The sequence below is a fragment of the Bufo bufo genome, chromosome 5 (genome assembly GCF_905171765.1).
Source record: "Bufo bufo chromosome 5, aBufBuf1.1, whole genome shotgun sequence".
NCBI classification, from domain to species: Eukaryota; Metazoa; Chordata; class Amphibia; order Anura; family Bufonidae; genus Bufo; species Bufo bufo.
The window spans coordinates 204,802,971-204,828,853 of NC_053393.1; the positions used below are offsets into that span (position 1 = coordinate 204,802,971).

General features: G+C 42.3%; 1 protein-coding gene across 1 annotated transcript in view; it reads left to right on the plus strand.

Moving 5' to 3' along the window:
- ACP3 (acid phosphatase 3) overlaps positions 1-25,883 on the plus strand; it is a 94,954-nt gene that overhangs the window by 35,284 nt on the left and 33,787 nt on the right. The window contains exons 6-8 of the mRNA XM_040432944.1: positions 20,477-20,575; positions 23,837-23,935; positions 25,677-25,809. Coding sequence (XP_040288878.1) covers positions 20,477-20,575; positions 23,837-23,935; positions 25,677-25,809 — 331 coding nt within the window. The remainder of the gene's footprint in view (positions 1-20,476; positions 20,576-23,836; positions 23,936-25,676; positions 25,810-25,883) is intronic.

The following is a 25,883-nucleotide window of genomic DNA, read 5'->3' on the forward strand; positions in this document are numbered from 1 at the left end:
GAAGATTCTTTTGATCTAAAAGAATAGCATAGAAACATACATAACATTTTCACAAAAATAACTATATTAAAGTGGTAATTTGGAATTTAATATAATTGGTATTTCATACACCAGTCTCAAAAAGAAGTGCACTGGTGTAATGCATCCCATTTATTAAGAGGTGACTTGAGAAAAGTCAAAAACATTTTTCTTACAATGCTGCTTGTGCTACTTCTGGTGTGTGTCGGGTGACTAATTTCCCCTGTGCTGTTTTTAAATTCAGATAGTTTTCGTTACTGGTTTTCCATGCTCAATCTTTAGTTTCTGGTTTTATGAAATTCCACATTATATTGCTGTTCTGTGCTGGAAACATGTCATATATCAGACATTTTAGATTATTGCTTTGTAATGGATGAAATCTGCTGTGAAAATTTTAGACATTTGCACTACAGATTTTTTAAGTGTAGGTGGATTAGGTTTTTTGATATCCCATTCTCTAAAATTGTACTACATTTTCTTGCCGATTTTTTTGAGGATTTCACAATTGAAGTTTAGCGTTGCGCGCAAATATTCGTATTGCGAATATTTATTGCGAATATCGGCACTTCGAGAATTTGCGAATATTTAGAATATAGCGCTATATATTCGTAATCGCGAATATTCGAGATTTTTTTTTTTAACAGCACACATGATCCCTCCCTGCTTCTATCTTGTGGGCCAATGAGAAGGCTGCAATATCTTTGTCAGAGCTTAACCTATAAAAAATATAGAGCTCACCGAGTACCAGTAAAAAATTGTATTTCATTGAATCACATGAATATAAAAAGACAATGTCACTTTAAACATCCTGGTTTGAATCTGAATTGATGTGAAGGATTATGGGTCTCTGATAGTCATTATCGCTTATATAATTTAAGATATGGGACATACCCTTATTAAATTTTCTATATAAGAATCTACAATACATCATTAATATTTAGTCTGTGTAACCGACCAGGATGGTGTGTTTCTTTCTGCTACCTTTCCTTTTAAAGTGACATTGTCTTTTTATATTCATGTCATTCAATAAAATACAATTTTTTACTGGTACTCAGTGAGCTCTATATTTTTTTTAGGTTTTGTTCTGGATTTAGGAGCTGGTACTTATAATTCTATATAGTTGGCCCCCTTATTTGCCGCAATATGCATTGATGTACTATTATAGTCTAGGCATGTGGACCACTTTTGGTCTTTTCTCTATAATTGCTTTTGTCAGAGCTTAGCAACATACCTAGCAACCAATAGGAAAGTTGCCTACCCCTTACTATATAAGAACCTCCCCAGCAGTCATTTCCTGCTGTTTTTTGCAGTTGTGAGAGAGAGAGAGGTGTTGTGCTTTGCTGTGTCAGACTCATTACATTAGATAGCTCATATATATTATACTAGCAGAAGGGCCCATCTTCGCACGGGTATATTTCGTCTATTTAATTTCATGTTTCAGTTTGTCATAAAAAGATATCAACAGTATCCCCCATATCAGTGACCTCTACATTATCCTCCCCTTTAACAATGACCTCCACAGTGCCTGCCCCTTTAACAGAGATCTCCACAGTGCCTGCCCCTTTAACATTGACCACCCCTTTAACCACCTCAGCCCCCAGTGCTTAAACACCCTGAAAGACCAGACTTTTTACACTTCAGCACTACACTACTTTCACCGTTTATTGCTCGGTCATGCAACTTACCACCCAAATTAATTTTACCTCCTTTTCTTCTCACTAATAGAGCTTTCATTTGGTGGTATTTCATTGCTGCTGACATTTTTACTTTTTTTGTTATTAATCGAAATTTAACGATTTTTTTGCAAAACAATGACATTTTTCACTTTCAGTTGTAAAATTTTGCAAAAAAAACGACATCCATATATAAATTTTGCTCTAAATTTATTGTTCTACATGTCTTTGATAAAAAAAAAATGTTTGGGTAAAAAAAAAATGGTTTGGGTAAAAGTTTAGCGTTTACAATATTTATCTCACCCAGCATGGGTATATGTAAAAAGACACCCCAAAACACATTCCTCAACTTCTCCTGAATACAGAGATACCAGATGTGTGACACTTTTTTGCAGCCTAGGTGGGCAAAGGGGCCCATATTCCAAAGAGCACCTTTCGGATTTCACAGGTCATTTTTTACAGAATTTGATTTCAAACTCCTTACCACACATTTGGGCCCCTAGAATGCCAGGGCAGTATAAATACCCCACAAGTGACCCCATTTTGGAAAGAAGAGACCCCAAGGTATTCGCTGATGGGCATAGTGAGTTCATGGAAGTTTTTATTTTTTGTCACAAGTTAGTGGAATATGAAACTTTGTATGAAAAAAAAAAAAAAAATCATCATTTTCCACTAACTTGTGACAAAAAATAAAAAATTCTAGGAACTTGCCATGCCCCTCACGGAATACCTTGGGGTGTCTTCTTTCCAAAATGGGGTCACTTGTGGGGTAGTTATACTGCCCTGGCATTTTCCAGGGGCCCTAATGTGTGGTAAGTAGGTAAATGGCCTGTAAAAATCCTAAAGGTGCTCTTTGGAATATGGGCCCCTTTGCCTACCTAGGCTGCAAAAAAGTGTCACACATGTGGTATCGCCGTATTCAGGAGAAGTTGAGGAATGTGTTTTGGGGTGTCATTTTACATATATCCATGCTGGGTGAGAGAAATATCTTGGCAAAAGACAACTTTTCCCATTTTTTTTATACAAAGTTGGCATTTGACCAAGATATTTCTCTCACCCAGCATGGGTATATGTAAAATGACACCCCAAAACACATTCCCCAACTTCTCCTGAGTACGGCGATACCAGATGTGTGACACTTTTTTGCAGCCTAGATGCGCAAAGGGGCCCAAATTCCTTTTAGGAGGGCATTTTTAGACATTTGGATACCAGACTTCTTCTCACGCTTTGGGGCCCCTAGAATGCCAGGGCAGTATAAATACCCCACATGTGACCCCATTTTGGAAATAAGACACCCCAAGGTATTCAATGAGGGGCATGGCGAGTTCATAGAAATTTTTTTTTTTTGGCACAAGTTAGCGGAAATTGATATTTTTTATTTTTTTCTCACAAAGTCTCCCGTTCCGCTAACTTGGGACAAAAATTTCAATCTTTCATGGACTCAATATGCCCCTCACGGAATACCTGGGGGTGTCTTCTTTCCGAAATGGGGTCACATGTGGGGTATTTATACTGCCCTGGCATTCTAGGGGCCCTAAAGCGTGAGAAGAAGTCTGGAATATAAATGTCTGAAAAATTTTACGCATTTGGATTCCGTGAGGGGTATGGTGAGTTCATGTGAGATTTTATTTTTTGACACAAGTTAGTCGAATATGAGACTTTGTAAGAAAAAAAAATAATAATTCCGCTAACTTGGGCCAAAAAAATGTCTGAATGGAGCCTTACAGAGGGTGATCAATGACAGGGGGGGTGATCAATGACAGGGGGGGTGATCAATGACAGGGGGGGTGATCAATGACAGGGGGGGTGATCAATGACAGGGGGGTGATCAGAGAGTCTATATGGGGTGATCACCACAGTCATTGATCACGCCCCTGTAAGGCTCCATTCAGATGTCCGTATGTGTTTTGCGGATCCGATCCATGTATCCGTGGATCCGTAAAAATCATACGGACATCTGAATGCAGCATGACAGGGGGGGGTGATCAATGACAGGGGGGGGGTGATCAGGGAGTCTATATGGGGTGATCACCCCCCCTGGAAGGCTCCAGGGAGACGCCTGTATGTGTTTTGCGAATCCGATCCATCTATCAGTGGATCCGTAAAAATCATGCGGACATCTGAATGGAGCTTTACAGGGGGTTGATCAATGACAGGGGTGTAATCAATGACAGGGGGGTGATCAGGGAGTCTATATGGGGTGATAACCACAGTCATTGATCACGCCCCTGTAAGGCTTCATTCAGACGTCCGTATGCGTTTTGCGGATCCGATCCATCTATCAGTGGATCCGTAAAAATCATGCGGACATCTGAATGGAGCTTTACAGGGGGTTGATCAATGACAGGGGGGTAATCAATGACAGGGGGGTGATCAGGGAGTCTATATGGGGTGATCACCACAGTCATTGATCATGCCCCTGTAAGGCTTTATTCAGACGTCCGTATGCGTTTTGCGGATCCAATCCATCTATCAGTGGATCCGTAAAAATCATGCGGACATCTGAATGGAGCTTTACAGGGGGTTGATCAATGACAGGGGTGTAATCAATGACAGGGGGGTGATCAGGGAGTCTATATGGGGTGATAACCACAGTCATTGATCACGCCCCTGTAAGGCTTCATTCAGACGTCCGTATGCGTTTTGCGGATCCGATCCATCTATCAGTGGATCCGTAAAAATCATGCGGACATCTGAATGGAGCTTTACAGGGGGTTGATCAATGACAGGGGTGTAATCAATGACAGGGGGGTGATCAGGGAGTCTATATGGGGTGATAACCACAGTCATTGATCACGCCCCTGTAAGGCTTCATTCAGACGTCCGTATGCGTTTTGCGGATCCGATCCATCTATCAGTGGATCTGTAAAAATCATGCGGACATCTGAATGGAGCTTTACAGGGGGTTGATCAATGACAGGGGTGTAATCAATGACAGGGGGGTGATCAGGGAGTCTATATGGGGTGATAACCACAGTCATTGATCACGCCCCTGTAAGGCTTCATTCAGACGTCCGTATGCGTTTTGCGGATCCGATCCATCTATCAGTGGATCCGTAAAAATCATGCGGACATCTGAATGCAGCTTCACAGGGGGTTGATCAATGACAGGGGGGTAATCAATGACAGGGGGGTGATCAGGGAGTCTATATGGGGTGAAAACCACAGTCATTGATCACGCCCCTGTAAGGCTTCATTCAGACGTCCGTATGCGTTTTGCGGATCCGATCCATCTATCAGTGGATCCGTAAAAATCATGCGGACATCTGAATGGAGCTTTACAGGGGGTTGATCAATGACAGGGGTGTAATCAATGACAGGGGGGTGATCAGGGAGTCTATATGGGGTGATCAGGGGCTAATAAGGGGTTAATAAGTGACGGGGGGGGGTGTAATGTAGTGTAGTGGTGCTTGGTGGGACTTTACTGAGCTACCTGTGTCCTCTGGTGGTCGATCCAAACAAAGGGGACCACCAGAGGACCAGGTAGCAGGTATATTAGACGCTGTTATCAAAACAGCGTCTAATATACCTGTTAGGGGTTAAAAAAAACACATCTCCAGCCTGCCAGCGAACGATCGCCGCTGGAAGGCTGGAGATCAACTCTCTTACCTTCCGTTCCTGTGAGCGCGCGCGCCTGTGTGCGCGCGTTCACAGGAAATCCCGGCTCACGCGAGATGACGAGTATATGCGTCGCTGAGCGCAGGGCTGCCACCTCCGGAACGCGAATCTGCGTACAGCGGTCCGGAGGTGGTTAACAGTGACCTTCATAGTGGCCACCCCTTTAACAGTGACCTTCACAGTGCCCGCCCCTTTAACAGTGAATTTCAAAGTGCCCACCCCTTTAAAAGAGACCTCCACAGAGCCCGCCTCCTTAACAATGACCTCCACTGTGGCCGCCCCTTTAACATTGACCACCCCTTTAACAGTGACCTTCATAGTGGCCGCCCCTTTAACAGTGACCTTCACAGTGCCCGCCCCTTTAACAGTGAATTCCACAGTGCCCACCCCTTTAACAGTGACTTCCACAATGCCTGCCCCTTAATAGTGACCTCCATAGTGCCCACCCCTTTAACAGTGATCACCACTTTAATAGTGACCTCCAGAGTGTTCGCCCCTTTAACAGTGACCTGCAAAATGCCCACCCTTTTAACAGTGACCTCCACAGTGCCTGCCCCTTTAACAGTGACCTCTCTGGTGCCTGCCCCTTTAACAGTGACCTCCACAGTACCTGCCCCTTTAACAGTGAGCTCCACAGTGCCCACCCCTTTAACAGTGACCTCCACAGTGCCCGCCCTTTTAACAGTGACTTCCACAGTGCCCATCCCTTTAACAGTGACCTCCACAGTGTCCACCCCTTTAACATTAACCACCCCCTTCTACAATATATCATTAATATTTAGTCTGTGTAACCGACCAGGATGGTGTGTTTCTTTCTGCTACCTTTCCTTTTAAAGTGACATTGTCTTTTTATATTCATGCGATTCAATAAAATACAATTTTTTACTGGTACTCGGTGAGTTCTATATTTTAGGTTTTGTTCTGGATTTAGGAGCTGGTACTCATAAGTCTTTATAGTTGGCCCCCTTATTTGCTGCAATATGTATTGATGTACTATTATAGTCTAGGCATGTGGACCACTTTTGGTCTTTTCTCTATAATTGCTTTTGTCAGAGCTTAGGAACATCCCTAGCAACCAATAGGAAAGTTGCCTACCCCTTACTATATAAGAACCTCCCCAGCAGCCATTTCCTGCTGTTTTTTGCAGTTGTGAGAGAGAGAGGAGTGTTGTGCTTTGCTGTGTCAGACTCATTACATTATACTAGCAGAAGGACCCATCTTCGCATGGGTATATTTCATCTATTTCATTTCATGTTTCAGTTTGTCATAAAAAGATATCAACAGTATCTCCCATATCAGTGACCTCTACAGTTCCCTCCCCTTTAACAATGACAGTGCCTGCCCCTTTAACAGTGATCACCCCTTTAATAGTGACCTCCAGAGTGTTTGCCCCTTCAACAGTGACCTCCAAAATGCCTGCCATTTTAACAGTGACCTCCACAGTGCCCATTCCTTTAACAGTGCCTGCCCCTTTAACAGTGACCTCCACAGTACCTGCCCCTTTAACAGTGACCTCCACAGTCCCCGCCCTTTTTACAGTGACTTCCACAGTGCCCACCCCTTTAACATTAACCACCCCCTTAGCAGTGACCTTAGTAGTGACCGCCTCTTTAACAGTGACCTCCGAAGTGCCTTCCCCTTTAACAGTGAACTCCACAGCGCCCGTCCTTTTAATAGTGGCCCCTGCCCCCCATGCATGTAGCAGTGTAGTTGTGCAGATATATGTCATATGACTGAATATTTAACCGCTTGCGGACACATGACGTACCAGTACGGCATGTTTCCCGAGTCCTTAAGGACACATGACGTACCGGTACGTCATGTGGTGTTCCGATCACCGCCGCCCGGCGGGCGGAGATCGGAACAAGGTGCCTGCTCAAATCATTGAGCAGGCACCTCGGCTAAATGCGCGGGGGGGGTCAATTCAGACCTACGGTTTGCGGCTTTTACCTGGTGCGGCGGCGGTGCCATCGGGTCCCCATGGGGCTGTGGGGGGGACCCGATGGCATGGAAGGCAGCACGATGCCTTCCTGAGGCATTTGCGCTGCCTTCCGGTGAAGAGCCTGTGAGATCCAGCCCCCTGGATCTCACAGGCCCCGGAAGCTGTATGAGTAATACACACAGTATTACTCATACAGCCAATGCATTCCAATACAGAAGTATTGGAATGCATTGTAAAGGAATATACCCCCAAATGTTCAAGTCCCAAAGTGGGACAAAAAAAAAGTGAAAAAAAAGTTGAAAAAATAAAGTTTTCCCCCAAATAAATTTAAAGTTTCAAGTAAAAATAAACAAAAACTTAATTTTCCCCAAATAAAGTAAAATAAAAATGGTAAAAAATAGGGGGGGGGGGAAAGTATACATATTAGGTATCGCCGCGTTCGTATCGACCGGCTCTATAAACATATCACATGACCTAACCCCTCAGATGAACACCGTAAAAAATAAAAAATAAAAACTGTGCTAAATAAACTATTTTTTTGTCACCTTACATCACAAAATGTACAACAGCAAGCGATCAAAAAGGCATTTGCCCACCAAAATAGTACCAACCTAACCGTCACCTCATCCCGCAAAAAATGAGCCCCTACCTGAGACAATCGCCCAAAAAATAAAAAACTATGGCTCAGAATATGGAGACACTAAAACATCATTTTTTTTGTTTGAAAAAAGCAGTTTTTGTGTAAAACTTACATAAATAAAAAAAAAAGGATACATATTAGGTATCGCCGCATCCGTGAAAACCTGGTCTATAAAAATATCACATGATCTAACCTGTCAGATGAATGTTGTAAATAACAAAAAATAAAAACGGTGCCAAAACTATTTCTTGTTAACTTGCTCACAAAAAGTGTAATATAGAGCAACCAAAAATCATATGTACCCTAAACTAGTACAAACAATACTGCCACCCTATCCCGTAGTTTCTAAAATGGGGCCACTTTTTTGTAGTTTCTACTCTAGGGGTGCATCAGGGGTGCTTCAAATGGGACATCGTGTCAAAAAAAACAGTCCAGCAAAATCTGCCTTCCAAAAACCGTATGGCCTTCCTTTCCTTCTGCGCCCTGCCGTGTGCCTGTACAGCGGTTTACGACCACATATGGGGTGTTTCTGTAAACTACAGAATCAGGGCCATAAATATTGAGTTTGGTTTGGCTGTTAACCCTTGCTTTGTAACCAGAAAAAAATTCTTAAAATGGAAAATCTGCCAAAAAAGTGAAATTTTGAAATTGTATCTCTATTTTCCATTAATTCTTGTGAAACACCTAAAGGGTTAACGACATTTGTAAAATCAGTTTTGAATACCTTGATGGGTATAGTTTCTTAGATAGGGTCACTTTTATGGAGTTTCTACTCTAGGGGTGCATCAGGGGGGGCTTCAAATGGGACATGGTGTCAAAAAAACAGTCCAGCAAAACCTGCCTTCCAAAAACCGTATGGCATTCCTTTCCTTCTGCGCCCTGCCGTGTGCCCGTACAGCGGTTTACCACCACATATGGGGTGTTTATGTAAACTACAGAATGAGGGCCATAAATATTGAGTTTGGTTTGGCTGTTAACCCTTGCTTTGTAACTGGAAAAAAAATTAAATGGAAAATCTGCCAAAATAGTGAAATTTGAAATTGTATCTCTATTTTCCATTAATTCTTGTGGAACACCTAAAGGGTTAACAAAGTTTGTAAAATCAGTTTTGAATACCTTGAGGGGTGTAGTTTATAGAATGGGGTCATTTTTGGGTGGTTTCTATTATGTAAGCCTCGCAAAGTGACTTCAGACCTGAAAAACTACCTTCAGACCCTAAAAATTGGGTTTTTGAAAATTTCTGAAAAATTTCAAGATTTGCTTCTAAATTTCTAAGCCTTGTAACATCCCCAAAAAATAAAATATCATTCCCAAAATGATCCAAACATGAAGTAGACATATGGTGAATTTGAAGTAATAACTATTTTTGTAGGTATTACTATGTATTATAGAAGTAGAGAAATTGAAACTTGGAAATTTGCTATTTTTTACTTCATTTTTTGGTAAATTTGGTATTTATTTATAAATAAAAATGATTTTTTTTTTACTTCATTTTACCAGTGTTATGAAGTACAATATGTGAAGAAAAAACAACCTCAGAATGGCCTGGATAAGTCAAAGCGTTTTAAAGTTATCACCACTTAAAGTGACACTGGTCAGATTTGCAAAAAATGGCCTGGTCCTTAAGGTGAAATAGGGCTAAGTCCTTGAGGGGTTAATGACCTGTGAACTGCTAAAACCTGTGATCAGTTGTTATGGCAACCTGGAGTAGGACCTGCGAGCTTCTATTGGCTAATAAGGGACATGTGACCGTGTAAATGGCAATTCGGATTTAAGTGAAAGGCTTGCTGGCTTCTATTGGCTAATGCAGGTCATTTTTTGGGAATATCTTAGGAACGGTAAGTCCAGAGAGCCGAGTCCCGATCTAAAACCTTCCTGTGTGCCAAATTTGGTGAAGATCGGTCCAGTCGTTTGGTCGCGCATAAAGAAAGTCCAGACAGACATCTAGACAGACAGAAACTAATTTTTATATATATAAGAGACTAGCAGAAGGACCCAGCTTCTCACGGGTATATTTCATCTATTTCATTTCATGTTTCCGTGTGTCGTAAAAAGATATCGACAGTATCCCCCATAACAGTGAACTCTACAGTGCCCACCCCTTTAACAGTGATCTCCACAGTGCCCACCCCTTTAACAGTGACCTCCACAGTGGCCGCCCCTTTAACATTCACCTCCACAGTGCCCTCCCCTTTAACATTGACCTCCACAGTGCCCACCCCTTTAACTGTGATCTCTACAGTGCCAACCCCTTTAACAGTGACCACATCTTTAACAGTGACCTCCACATTGCCTGCCCCTTTAACAGTGACTGCCCCTTTAATAGTGACATCCACAGTGTCCGCCCCTTTAACCTTGACCTCCACAGTGCCCGCCCCTTTAACAGTGAGCTCTACAGTGCCAACCCCTTTAACAGTGACCACATCTTTAACAGTGACCTTCACAGTACCCGCCCCTTTAACAGTGCCCACCCCTTTAACATTGACTACCCATTTAACAGTGACCTTCATAGTGGCCACCCCTTTAAGTGACCTCCACAGTGCCCGGCCCTTTTAAAAGGGTTATCCGAGTTATGGAAAAAAATAATAAAACCTCTTAAAACCCATCAGGATATACATATACATTGGTTAGGCTTGATTTCATCAAGGAAAAACCCATACTTACACCTTTTCATGGTTCTGTCATTGCTTTGTTTACATGCTGAAGTACATGCTGAGGGGGCGTATAACAACAATGCCTGAGCTCTGCCTCATGAATATTTCGGGGCGTGAACAATCTGACCTTCCCCTCACCCTGCTCTGCACTTTGCATAAAAAAAAAAAAAAAAACATGATCATCTCCTAGCTCACACTGGCAGAAGATCTTCCTGTCACATTGCAGCTGCACAGTGTAAGTGTAAGCAGAGCTGAGTGTGAGATATTGGGGGACACCACAGAGCTGAGTGCTGGATATTGGGCTAATATCCCACACTTAGCTCTGCTATGTGGTGACCTCGATATTCTGCACTCAGCTCTGCAGTAAGGATGAACTGCTCCTTATGGTTTCTGCTCGCGTGTGCACTCAGGGGTACGGAGATCTGATGGAACATTTTGTGCTTGAAAATCTACCTACACCTAAGTGCGCACGCGCGGTGTACAGTTTTGCGCATGTGCACGAAATCTGGCAGAACACCGGCATTGCAAAACAACTGAAGGACGGATCTGTCCTTCCGGTCTGCACATGCGCAGACCGTGAAAACTGTGAAAAAGACTGCAAGACGGATCAGCCCATCCGCATGACAAGTGGAAAGACGGATCCGTCCTTGCAATGCATTTGTTGACGGATCCGCACCCAGATCCGTCTACAAATGCTATCAGTTGTCACACGGATCGGCGGATCCGGTAGCCAGCTCCGACGACGGAACTGACTGCCGGATCACACTAAGGCTAGTTTCACACTAGAGGCAGGATGTTCACCCTGTCGGATCCGTCCTGCCGCTATTTCACCGTGCCGCCGGACTGCCGCTCCGTCCCTATTGACTATAATGGGGACAGGGGGTGGAGCTACGGCGCAGCACGGCAGTGCACGGCGAGAGGCCGCCGGACTAAAAGTACTGCATGTCCTACTTTTTAGGGTACTTTCACACTAGCGTTAGTGTGATCCGGTAGGCAGTTCCGTCGTCGGAGCTGCCAGACGGATCCGCCGATCAGTGTGACAACTGACAGCATTTGTAGACGGATCCGGGTGTGGATCCGTCTACGAATGCATTGCCAGAACGGATCCGCAGAACTGCTCGACGGATCACTCTGCTGCAAGTGTGAAAGTACTGTAGACTTAGTCCGGCGACCTCTCGCCATGCTGCACCGGAGCTCCGCTCCGGTCCCCATTATAGTCAATGGGGACGGAGCGGCAGTCCAGCGGCACGGCCAAATAGCGGCAGGGCGGATCCGACAGGGTGAACAGCATGTTGGAAACGTCCTGCCGGTAGTGTGAAAGTACCCTTACGCTAGTGTGAAAGTACCCTAAGCAGTATCTGTATCTAAGCAGTATCTACTGTAAGTTACAGCGGCCTGATGGGATACACCCAAAGCTATTAAAAGAGCTCATCGGTGAACTAGCAAAACCATTAACTGATTTATTTAACCAATCACTGGCAACAGGAGTCGTCCCAGAAGATTGGAAATTAGCAAATGTTGTGCCCATTCACAAGAAAGGTAGTAAGAAGGAATCGGGCAACTATAGGCCAGTAAGCCTGACATCAAATAGTGGGTAAATTAATGGAAACCATACTTAAAGAGGACCTTTCACCGATTCTTACCCTATGAACTAAGTATACATACATGTGGAGCGGCACCCGGGGATCTCTCTGCACTTACTATTATCCCCGGGCGCCGCTCCGTTCTCCTGCTATGTCCTCCGGTATCTCCGTTCCCTAAGTTATGGTAGGCGGAGTCTGCCCTAGCGCTGGCCAATCGCATTGCAGAGCTCACAGCCTGGGAGAAAATAACCTCCCAGGCTGTGAGCTCTGCGCTGCGATTGGCCAGCGCTAGGGCAGACTCCGCCTACCATAACTTAGGGACTGGTATCTCCGCCTACTATAACTTAGTGAGCGGAGATACCGGAGGGCATAGCAGGAGAACGGAGCGGCGTGCGGGGATAATAGTAAGTGCAGTGAGATCCCCGGGCACCGCTCTACATGTCTGTATAGTTAGTTCATAGGGTAAGAATCGGTGAAAGGTCCTCTTTAAGGAGAGGATTGTGGAACATCTAAAATCCCATAGATTGAAAGATGAAAAACAGCAGGGAGATCATGTCAAACTAATCAAACAGGGAGATCATGTCAAACTAATCTTATTGAGTTTTTTGATTGGGTGACTAAAATAATAGATGGCGGAGGTGCAGTAGACATCGCTTATCTAGACTTTAGTAAGGCTTTTTATACTGTCCCACATAGAAGGCTTATCAATAAATTGCGGTCTTTGGGCTTGGACTCCCATATTGTTGAATGGATTAGTCAGTGGCTGAGGGACAGACAACAGAGGGTTGTAGTCAATGGAGTATATTCAGACCATGGTCTTGTTACCAGTGGGGTACCTCAGGGATCTGTTCTGGGACCCATATTGTTAAATATCTTTATCAGCGAAATTGCAGAAGGCCTCGATGGTAAGGTGTGTCTTTTTGGTGATGACACAAAGATTTGTAACAGGGTTGATGTTCCTGGAGGGATACACCAAATGGAAAAGGATTTAGGAAAACTATATGGTCAAAAATCTGGCAACAAAAATTGAATGTTGATAAGTGCAAGATAATGCACCTGGGACATAAAAACCTAAGAGCAGAATATAAAATCAGTGATACAGTCCTAACCTCAGTATCTGAGGAAAGGGATTTAGGGGTCATTATTTCAGAAGACTTAAAGGTAGGCAGACAATGTCATAGAGCAGCAGGAAATGCTAGCAGAATGCTTGGGTGTATAGGGAGAGGCATTACCAGTAGAAAGAGGGAGGTGCTCATGCCGCTGTACAGAGCACTAGTGAGACCTCATTTGGAGTATTGTGCGCAGTACTGGAGACCATATCTCCAGAAGGATATTGATACTTTGGAGAGAGTTCAGAGAAGAGCTACTAAGCTGGTACATGGATTGCAGGATAAAACTTACCAGGAAAGATTAAAGGACCTTAACATGTATAGCTTGGAAGAAAGACAAGACAGAGGGGATATGATAGAAACTTTTAAATACATAAAGGGAATCAACAAGGTAAAAGAGGAGAGAATATTTAAAAGAAGAAAAACTGCTACAAGAGGACATAGTTTTAAATTAGAGGGGCAACGGTTTAAAAGTAATATCAGGAAGTATTACTTTACTGAGAGAGTAGTGGAGGCATGGAATAGCCTTCCTGCAGAAGTGGTAGCTGCAAATACAGTAAAGGAGTTTAAGCATGCATGGGATAGGCATAAGGCCATCCTTCATATAAGATAGGGCCAGGGGCTATTCATAGTATTCAGTATATTGGGCAGACTAGATGGGCCAAATGGTTCTTATCTGCCAACACATTCTATAAGTTTGCCTCCGTTCCGTCTCCATTCCGCTTTGGAGGTGTACACCAAAATGGTGCTTGCAGCGTTTTGATGTCTGTCTGATGAAACTGAGTCAAACGGATCCGTTCTGACACACAATGTAAGTCAATGGGGACGAATCCGTTTTCTATGACACAATCTGGCACAATAGAAAACTGATCCGTCCTCCATTGACTTTCAGTGGTGTTCAAGACCGATTCGTCTTGGCTATGGTAAAGATAATACAAATGAATCTGCAATGAGCCAGACCGTGGTATGGTTACAAGGACGCCAAATTATGCAGTGGGTCAGGATATGTGTATAATAGTCTATTGTTTGTTCGTGACGCCAATTGCAGCATGCGCAGGGTACTGTCGCAGGGCCCTTTAAGGTGTTGTCACTCACGTACCAGGTTAGGAATGCCAGAGTGGTGTAATGTCTCTGTATTTTAGTGGTAATGGTGTCAACGGTGTCTCCTACCTGGGCACGGCTGGACTCCTGGATCCTGGCTCACTTGCAATAAAATGAGTGTGGTGCTAGTAGTAGTAATAGAGGGATTTGCAGCAGTAATTGAGATCCAGGCCTTTAGCAGGCTTACTCTCCAAGTTCAGTGGGATTTTTTTAAGTTCAGATTAAGTGGAATTATCACTGTTTTCTGCAGAATGATGAGGGTTGTCATTTGTCAGTTGTCATTTCATAGAAACCAATGATAATCCCACTTAATCTTAATTTTAATAATCCCACTGAATTTGAATAGTAAGCCTGCCAAATATTTACTTGATATGTTAAATGGTTCAGACACCAAGTCACGTTTTAATACCCATTATAGTCTATGGGCATTCCATTATGTCACTCACCTTTGCTTTCATTAGAAAACAGTTATAATCCAAGGTAATTTTAATTTTACAATATGCTACTCTACCCAGGGAACACTTGTTGCAAAGGTTAATGTCCTACATAACACAGATTTACCTGCAAAGGAGCTCATAGTTTACTTCCCATTATAGTCTATAGCAGGCATCCTCAAACTGCGGCCCTCCAGCTGTTGTAAAACTTCAACTCCCACAATGCCCTGCTGTAGGCTGATACCTGTAGGCTGTTCGGGCATGCTGGGAGTTGTAGTTTTGCAACAGCTGGAGGGCCGCAGTTTGAGGATGCCTGGTCTATAGGCATTCCATTGTGTCATTCCTCTTGTCATTTCCTAGAAACCAATGATAATTCCACTTAAACTCAATTATCAATAATCCCACTGAACTTGAGTAAGCCTGCTACATATTTATTTGATATATTGAATGATTCAGGCACCATGTCACGTTTTACTTCCCGTTATAGCCTATGGGCATTCCATTGTGTCATTCCCCTTCTCATATCATAGAAACCAATGATAATCCCACTTAATCTCAATTTTAAATAATCCCACTGAACTTGAAGAGTAAGCCTGTTACAGCTTATTTGATATGTTGAATGGTACAGGCACCAAGTCACGTTTTACTTCCCATTATAGTCTATAGGCATTCCATCACCTTTGCATTCTATAGAAAACGGTTATAATCCAAGGTAATTTTCATTTTACAATATGCTACTCTACCCAGGGAATAGGTTAATGTCCTACATAACACAGATTTACCTGCAAATGAGCTCATAGTTTACTATGGGCATTCCTTTGTGTCATTCACCCTCATCATTCTGCAGAAAACAGTGATAATTCCACTTAATCTGAACATTAAAAAATCCCACTGAACTTAAGCCTGCTAAATAATTATTAGATATGTCAAATGGTTTTGTCTCTAATTCGAATATTAAATATCCATTATTCTCTATGGGCATTCCACTCTGGTCCATTATTCTCTATGGGTATGCCACTTTCCTGTTAAAGTCTAAGGGCATTCCATTCTGTCATTCCTTTAAGTAGGTCCCCTGGACGGTACTCACAGATATTGTCTCAGGGTATGCTTCTTCCTGTAACTGGAGGTGGTTGCTTGCTTTCTTCCAGGTGAGACTGCAAGGCTCAGGCTGGGGATGATGATCAATTGTCTCAGCCTAGACAAGATCCTGGCTTTGGATCCCTATATCTAGGAGCTCCTACACGCACAGCCTTCCCCTAGCCGGGGTGGCTGGCACACTCACCTAACTTCCTTCCCTACCCATGAGGCAGGATGTGGGCACAGCCCATTTCTGCTCACAGAAGGGGGAGCTGAACTGGAATGAACTATTCCAGTTCAGAAACACTAAACTGTCTCTAAGTCCTTTCTGAACATATTGCTGCCACCTGCTGGTAAACATGGAAATTACAGCAATAAACAGTCAGGTCCATAAATATTGGGGCATCGACACAATTCTAACATTTTTGGCTCTATACACCACCACGATGTGCTTTAACTACAGACTGTCAGCTTTAATTTGAGTGTATTTACATCCAAATCAGGTGAACGGTGTAGAAATTACAACAGTTTGCATATGAGCCTCCCACTTGTTAAGGGACCAAAGGTAACGTCACAGAATAATAATCATAAATCAAACTTTCACTTTTTAATACTTGGTTGCAAATCCTTTGCAGTCAATTACAGCCTGAAGTCTGGAACTCATAGACATCACCAGACGCTGGGTTTCATCCCTGGTGATGCTCTGCCAGGCCTCTACTGCAACTGTCTTCAGTTCCTGCTTGTTCTTGGGGCATTTTCCTTTCAGTTTTGTCTTCAGCAGGTGAAATACATGCTCAATCGGATTCAGGTCAGGTGATTGATTCGGCCATTGCATACCATTCCACTTCTTTCTTTTAAAAAACTCTTTGGTTGCTTTTGCAGTATGCTTTGGGTCATTGTCCATCTGCACTGTGAAGCGCCATCCAATGAGTTCTGAAGTATTTGGCTGAATATGAGCAGATAATATTGCCCGAAACACTTCAGAATTCATCCTGCTACTTTTGTCAGCAGTCACATCATCAATAAATACAAGAGAACCAGTTCCATTGGCAGCCATACATGCCCACGCCATGACACTACCACCACCATGCTTCACTGATGAGGTGGTATGCTTAGGATCATGAGCAGTTCCTTTCCTTCTCCATACTCTTCTCTTCCTATCACTCTGGTACAAGTTGATCTTGGTCTCATCTGTCATAGGATGTTGTTCCAGAATTGTGAAGGCTTTATTAGATGTCATTTGGCAAACTCTAATCTGGCCTTCCTGTTTTTGAGGCTCACCAATGCTTTACATCTTGTGGTGAACCCTGTGTATTCACTCTGGTGAAGTCTTCTCTTGATTGTTGACTTTGACACACATACACCTACCTCCTGGAGAGTGTTCTTGATCTGGCCAACTGTTGTGAAGGGTGTTTTCTTCACCAGGGAACGAATTCTTTGGTCATCCACCACAGTTGTTTTCCGTGGTCTTCCGGGTCTTTTGGTGTTGCTGAACTCACCGGTGCGTTCCTTCTTTTTAAGATTGTTCCAAACAGTTGTTTTGGCCACGCCTAATGTTTTTGCTATCTCTCTGATGGGTTTGTTTTGTTTTTTTAGCCTAATGATGGCTTGCTTCACTGATAGTGACAGCTCTTTGGATCTCATCTTGAGAGTTGACAGCAACAGATTCCAAATGCAAATAGCAGACTTGAAATTAACTCTGGACCTTTTATCTGCTCATTGTAATTGGGATAATGAGGGAATAACACACACCTGGCCATGGAACAGCTGAGAAGCCATGTGTCCCATTACTTTTGGTCCCTTAACAAGTGGGAGGCACATATGCAAACTGTTGTAATTCCTACACCGTTCACCTGATTAGGATGTAAATACCCTCAAATTAAAGCTGACAGTCTGCAGTTAAAGCACATCTTGTTTGTTTCATTTCAAATACATTGTGGTGGTGTATAGAGTTAAAAAATTTAGAATTGTGTCGATGTCCCAATATTTATGGACCTGGCTGTATATTTACAAGGCTTTGCAATGCACATTTGTGAGGAAATTACTTGAAATTACACAAGATGACAATGTGAATGCTCTTAACAGATTGTAGCGGGGTAAAAGAGTTTCGTAACACAACTCTGGGGTGTTACAGATCCGTTCTGAATGGATGCAGACGGTTGTATTATCTGAACGGATCCGTCTGTGCAGATGCATGAAGGATCCGCACTAAACGCTAGTGTGAAAGTCGCCTGTAAGCATCCAAGGGGTGAGATTATTGATGAAAGTATGTGTCACTGAGGCTGCTGCTCTCAGTGATGTAAATCCCAGAGGTAAATGGCAACCAGTGATGTTAGATCGCTGAGTTTGTGTCACTCCTGATTTAGGAGTGACTGAAGAGTTTGGGTGGGAAGGTCACTCCCATACTCCTTCTCTTGTGTTACCACCTTACCCAGCTGGAAGCTAATTTAAAAGACACACTGTCACTGTGTGTGTGGTTGGTCTGCAGAGGACTTGGGAGCATTTCCTCTGCACAGTGTTCCAGAGAAGGGAAAAGACTAGACTGCACAAAAGGTGACTCCTGTATTTCTGCCTGTTTAAAAATGGAACTGTTATATGACACATGATGGATGAAGATCAGTGCTTTATGTGACTGAACTTTGATGGGCTGAAGCCAAGCCATCCTGTTGGAACAATTTTTGTTGTGTTTTTTTTCCAATAAAACCCTTACGTTGCTTCCGATCCTGCTGACTGCCTGCCATTTGTAAAGCTAACCTCCACAAGCCTTACAGTGATCAGGAGTTCTTCCTCACTGTCGCGAAAATTGCTGCAAACCATGTTTTCTAATCTCATCAAACTTTGGGTAGTTTGAGAACAGTTGCTAAACTAGGACACGTACGTTTTGCGCATGCGCAATACGCAAATATTACATTGCTGATTTTCTCAATTAAGAAAATAATGTATAATATACAGTACAGACCAAAAGTTTGGACACACCTTCTCATTCAAAGAGTTTTCTTTATTTTCATGACTATGAAAATTGTAAATTCACACTGAAGGTATCAAAACTATAAATTAACACATGTGGAATTATATACATAACAAACAAGTGTGAAACAACTGAAAATATGTAATATTCTAGGTTCTTCAAAGTAGCCACATTTTGCTTTGATTACTGCTTTGCACACTCTTGGCATTCTCTTGATGAGCTTCAAGAGGTAGTCCCCTGAAATGGTTTTCACTTCACAGGTGTGCCCTGTCAGGTTTAATAAGTGGGATTTCTTGCCTTATAAATGGGGTTGGGACCATCAGTTGCGTTGAGGAGAAGTCAAGTGGATACACAGCTGATAGTCCTACTGAATAGACTGTTAGAATTTGTATTATGGCAAGAAAAAAGCAGCTAAGTAAAGAAAAATGAGTGGCCATCATTACTTTAAGAAATGAAAGTCAGTCAGTCAGCCGAAAAATTGGGAAAACTTTGAAAGTAAGGGCTATTTGACCATGAAGGAGAGTGATGGGGTGCTGCGCCAGATGACCTGGCCTCCACAGTCACCGGACCTGAACCCAATCGAGATGGTTTGAGGTGAGCTAGACCGCAGAGTGAAGGCAAAAGGGACAACAAGTGCTAAGCATCTCTGGGAACTCCTTCAAGACTGTTGGAAGACCATTTCAGGGGACTACCTCTTGAAGCTCATCAAGAGAATGCCAAGAGTGTGCAAAGCAGTAATCAAAGCAAAAGGTGGCTACTTTGAAGAACCTAAAATATGACATATTTTCAGTTGTTTCACACTTGTTTGTTATGTATATAATTCCACATGTGTTAATTTATAGTTTTGATACCTTCAGTGTGAATCTACAATTTTCATAGTCATGAAAATAAAGAAAACTCTTTGCAACAAATATATATAAGTTTCACAACAAATATATGACGAGTGAATCCATCATATCACCTATATATTCTAAAGGATTTTTTTTGTGTATCTTGAATTGCATATAAATCTGCAATATTGGATATGGAATATTGAATACTAAACACTGAAATTTAGTTGCATCACAATAAGGATGTATATGCAATTAAGGGTCTATAAAAAGTTTGGAATGTCAACTACTCCTTGCACAGTTATAGCTGCTTGTCTTAAAGGGGTTGTCTCATCATGGACAATAGGCGCATATCGCTAGGATATCCTATATCGAGAACAGAGCCGCCCCCACATGCGCAGCCGCCCTCCATTTATTTTCTATGAGGCCAGCGAAAATAGCCGAGCGCTGGCTCGGCTATTTCCGTTGGCACCATAGAGATAAATGGGAGCGGGGGCCGCGCATGCGGCATACGCTTCCATTCACTTCTGTGGGGAGCTGGCTTGGTGGTGGCCAAACCGGAGTCTTCCAAACACCACCTTGCGGGGCTCTGTTCTCTATATATGTGTGGGTCCCAGAGGTGGGACCCGCACCTATAAGACAATGAGGGGATATCCTAGCGATATGCCCCCATTTTCTATGATGAGACAACTCCTTTAAAGACTAAAAGGACTTTTCAGGATACTTTTTCTATCCACCTCCATAAGTTATTCAGACATCTGAAAACAAATGCTAATGGATTTAGGATTAAGCAGATAGATATAATTTCCATGCTTTTGTTATATTTCAGCTGATTTCCATGCCATTACAAAACTGTCCTCTGTACAATAAACTGCAGATCGAGACATATGCATCACAAGAGTATCATGATCTTGTAGACCCGTATAAGGTAAGTTAAATAATATCTTCTCTTAATGAAACATCACTAAAAGATGTTCTATCTACTACCTAAAGTGCAGCTCTAGTCGGGTATATTCTATGAACTGAGCAAAATAGAAAATTATACATTTGACCATTACATATGTTTCTCTACTTGGAAGTAGGGTCAGATCCAGGATTATAACCTAAGGTGTGGAAAAATGGTGGAACAACCCACACCACAACATTTTTACTTATTTTGTCTTACCCCACTGCCACCCGCTAACATAAATATAGCATCTTTATAAGACAATCAACAAAAGAAGAAATACTGTAAGAGTAGAATATAAAAACACCTAATCTAATGGTAGGAATATAATAGATCCTCACACTGTGCCCCCTGTAGCTCCATACACTAAGCTCCCTGAATAATGCAGCTCCATACACACTATGTCACACACCATACCCCCAGATTAAAATTGCTGTACACACTGTGAGCCTGAATAAAAATGCCACCCCTGTGCCCCCTATATGCCATCTGATTGTAAAGAAACAAATGCCCCACTGTGTTCCTGATGTACAAATGCCACCCCTGATCATAATTCTTACTTCCCAATGTTCACAAGTTGTCATCCTGATGTTTGTGTCTGGCTGCCACAGAATGATGCAGGCAATGAGATTATGTCATCTTGTCACTTGCATCTGATATAAGGTGCTGAGCATAGGTGTAAAGAGCTTACTTAGGCCTCTCTGCTTCTAGTAGCACTGGCACTGTTATATTCAATTGTATGCACTTCCTTAAAGGAGCGCCCTGGTCCCAAAATATATTTTTTCTATCTAAATTCAATACCCCAAACACTGCATAGTTTTTCCCAAAAATATCAGTTTTTCATGTCAGCACTTTCCTTCCCCTGTTCTCTGCATCTACTCAACAATCGACTAACGCAACGAGGAGAAGTGTATAGAGTGTGATTACTGCAGAAGAAACAGAAAGCAGAGAAAACAATACTGGAAAAAACATGCTGTGTTTGGTCAGTAAACTTTGGCCTCATAGAAGTGAATGGGGCTTCAGTGAAAAACGCATTGCATCCGGAAGCAAGTGCGGATGCAATGCGTTTTTCACTGATGGTTGCTAGGAGATTTTGTTTGTAAACCTTCAGTTTTTAACATGCGCTTGAAAAATGCATCAAAATGCATTGCACCCGCGCGTAAAAAAAAATGAACAACTGAACGCAATTGCAGACAAAACTGACAGAGCTTGCTTGCAAAATGGTGCGAGTTTCACTGAACACACCCTGAACGCATCCGGACCTAATCCGTCACGCACGTGTGAAAGAGGCCTTAGGGACACAGATGCAATTCAACTCAAGAACTGGGAGAAAGCACAAAGGCGGTGGAGTGGTCTAGAAGGACTACCACATCACCCCCTCTTTGGAAGTGGACCTTAAATATATGACTACAAGAGCTGAGGGGTCTTTTAAAAGAGTACTGGTCATCATGATCAACTCTGTTAAACTAGGCATATTTTCTGATAGGGTTGATCATTCTGAGTAAAAATTTCCCCTTCTTTTGTATCTAGGCTCAAAAGCTGCAGAGCTTGTGCGGTGGATATTATACCTGAGCTTGAGAATCAACAGCAGATCCACTGTGCAAACGCAGAGTCAGTTCAGTGGCTCAGTGCTTGCCTAATGGGTCTGATGAGCTTGAAAAGCAGCAAGGGCCAAGTCAGTGGGCCGACTCAGCACAGGTGTGAGAACACACAGCTAGACAAAAGGTCTAGCTCTGTAAATCAGAGCGGAGGGGTAGTGAGCAGAGTACAGGGGAGTTGCACTTGCAGTACTCTAAGCACTATGGCCAGCATCTTGGTGTTCTAAATATGTAATTTGCATAAATAGTCATATATCATTGCAGCTGTTGAAAAGAAGGGTATCATTTTACTCAGCAAGATCAACCCTAACATGCAATATGTCTGGTTTAATAGGATTGATTATGTTGACAGATGCTCTTTAACCCCTTAACGCATAATGCCTTACATATATCTCCCTTCTGAGAACCTCACCTGACACCCTATCACAACCACATATAATGGAGGTGGTCACAACTGCCCATAGTCTTTTACACTGAAGTCTATAAGACATCTCAGCCATGGAACTCCATTTTCCTGAGAGGTGGGTCTCCAACAGGTAAGCAGTGTATACACTACTCATATACAGTACATGTAAATAGTAACTTCTAGGCCTGAGTGCCTGGTCTGAGTAGAAAGATGATGCCTGGTATTCCACAAGCTAAAATTATCCTGCAACTTACGAGGTGAATATCAGGGCAGGGAGCTGAATCCTCCCTTACTCCTGCTTGACAACTGGTTCTCCTGATTTAAACATAATGTTGAGAGCCACATCAAAAGAATCAACCTAGATAGTGCGGAGTGGTAATGGTGGCCCCAGGTGCACACCTTGTAATCAGGCCCTGTTATCCCCTATACCTAAGTTTATCTTCCTTTACCATGCAAATTATGTTTTTAATTCTTCAGTGATGACAATAGGACATATGTATGGTGCCAATCATTTTCAATAGCTTGTTCGGCCACTGTATCTCTCCCCAGTACACATATATGCTGCGTACGTTCAGCCAAGCATATATGTGTTATCAATAAAGAGAGAAGAGTTGCTGTCAGACACCTCTGGCACTGGGTTATATCCTGAGAGAACAAAGGGATTCGGCAATACGTCCACTCCTTCTCTCCCTCGACATCACCCGCCAGAGGAGAGTTGGGAGTCCCCAATACACATTAGATTGTGAGCTGGCCCTGCCGAAATGGTTGGGTTTGGCAGACAGAAGCCTAATGTGTATAGGTGTCTTAGATAATGTTTTAGTTTAAAGGGAACCTGTCACCTGGATTTTGTGTATAGAGCTGAGGACATGGGCTGCTAGATCGCCGCTAGCACATCCGCAATATCCAGTCCCCATAGCTCTGTGTGCTTTTATTGTGTAAAAAAAACGATTTGATACATATGCAAATTAACCTGAGATGAGTCCTGTCCCTGACTCATTTAACATACAGGACTCATCTCAGGTTAATTTGCATATGTATCAGATAGTTTTGTTGACACAACAAAAGCACACAGAGCTATGGGGACTGGGTATTGCGGATGTGCTAGCGGCCATCTAGCAGCCCATGTCCTCGGCTCTATACACAAAATCAGGTTCCCTTTAAGATAATGTTTTAGTTTAATGCCTAGTACATATTGGACAATTTTGTCAGGATGTCATGCTGAATTTTCTTTTCTTACAGGACTTTATATACAGTTTACAAAATGGCACTGGCTTCTCATACGAGGAGCTGAATTACCTTTATAACTTGTGGATAACATATGATGCTTTGCTCTGTAAGGTAAATAGAATTGCGTTTTACATTAGCTGTACATGCTGTTCTATTCCCATATTTTGTATGCTTTTAAACTGTCAAACTTTATCTATAAAATATTATTTATTTATGTATTTATCAAAGTAAACCATGACAAAAGTATATATGTGTCAAAGAGTTGGTAACTTAGGACATGGTCAGATATCATAGTCAATTATCAGAATCATTTCAGTGTGAGGCAAAATATTATGTCTGACACCTGAGTCTGATTTAGCATACAAATAAACAGTAAATCTATAACTCATTCTGACTTTGACCCTGACCTGGAAGAAATTCAGACATCCGAGTCAAAGTCAGATATAAGAGTCAGGTGTCAGGGTCAGGTGTCAGAGATAGCATTATTCTCACACTTGACTATGATATCTGACCATGTCCTAAAATGAACACTGTACAGTACCCATTACCTCGGGAGTCCAACCAACCATGTAACGAGATTTTATATAGCATTATATTATTAGTTTAGTCATTTGAAGATAGGTAGGTGTTGGACCAGGCATAGCTTTTCCACCAAGCCTAGATCATCTGAGTTATGGGCATACCACTATTTTAGTGCTAAAATCAGCTCATAACAATCTCTCACTTATTAGTTTTGCCTTTTACTGAGGTAGATAGATAAAGTAGATAGATGGATAAATAGAGAGATAGATATACAATAGATCAATAGACATATAGTTATGAGATAGACATAGATGAGACAGATCGATAGACATAGATGAGACAGATCGATAGACATAGATATGATGAGACAAATAGATATGAGATAGATCAAAAGACAAATAGATTTGAGAGAGATAAATACATATGGGATAGATAAGAGATCGCAACAAGATCATGGCAAACAGGCTCCGGACATCCCAGACAGACTACCAGTAGGGAAGACAGTTTGATCTGTCAACAAGCACAAGCAGCTCTCACAGTTTTGTTGTCCATCATCTGCTAGTGTGATGATCTGAGGAGCCCCTAGTATTGATATCAGGGAAACTAATAGCTTATCTATAAATGCAGGACATCCTGCAGCCATATGTGTTGCCTCTCATGGCAGGGCTTCCATTTTTTAGCAGGGTAAGACCTCATGCACACAAACGTGTGCGGCCTGTGCCTGTATTGCTGCCCAGTTGGGGCTGTGTTCAGTGCACCCCCCCAACTGGTTGCCACTCCTCTGTACCCTTACTAAAGGCGAATAGCAATTCATTCATAACTTCTAGTACAAAGAATAAAGGCATGGCACAACATAGAGCCATAAGAATAGATGCTCCAGAATTGTTATTACATGGGGAATGCATGTAGCTATTAAAACAGACATGTCAGGAGTGGTGACTGTTCCTCTTTAAACTTAAAGGGGTTGTCTAGAATTAGTGAAAAGGATCTGCATTCTTTTTTTCAGAAACAGCTCCACAGCTTCAAAGTGAATAGGGCTGAACTACAATACCAGACTCTGCCTATGGACAGATTTGTCACTGTTTCTGAAATTTAGCAGATCCTTTCTAAATGATACTTTATTTACCTACTATGTAAGCAGTAGTGGTGTTATTCGAGCATTGTCTAGCACTGTTAGTTGAACAATGCTATGACACTATTACTACATGCAGACATTTTACGGTAGTACTACTTGGAAACAATATGGCACTTTCACAAAAATGAAGAGGATATATGGCTGCGAATTGAATCTAAAATAAACTGCACCTAAATTGATGTCCATTTATTACAGCAAATTCACAATTATACTATGCCAGACTGGGCAACCGAAGATGTTATGGACAAACTGTCTCTTCTATCTGATATTTTCATGTCAACTATGTTTGGAGTATACAAACAACATGAGAAATCCAGGCTACAAGGAGGTAAGTCTGATTTTCTATTATGGTTTACTTTTATGATTTGTCTTGGTTTATAACACCTATGCAACTTAAAACAT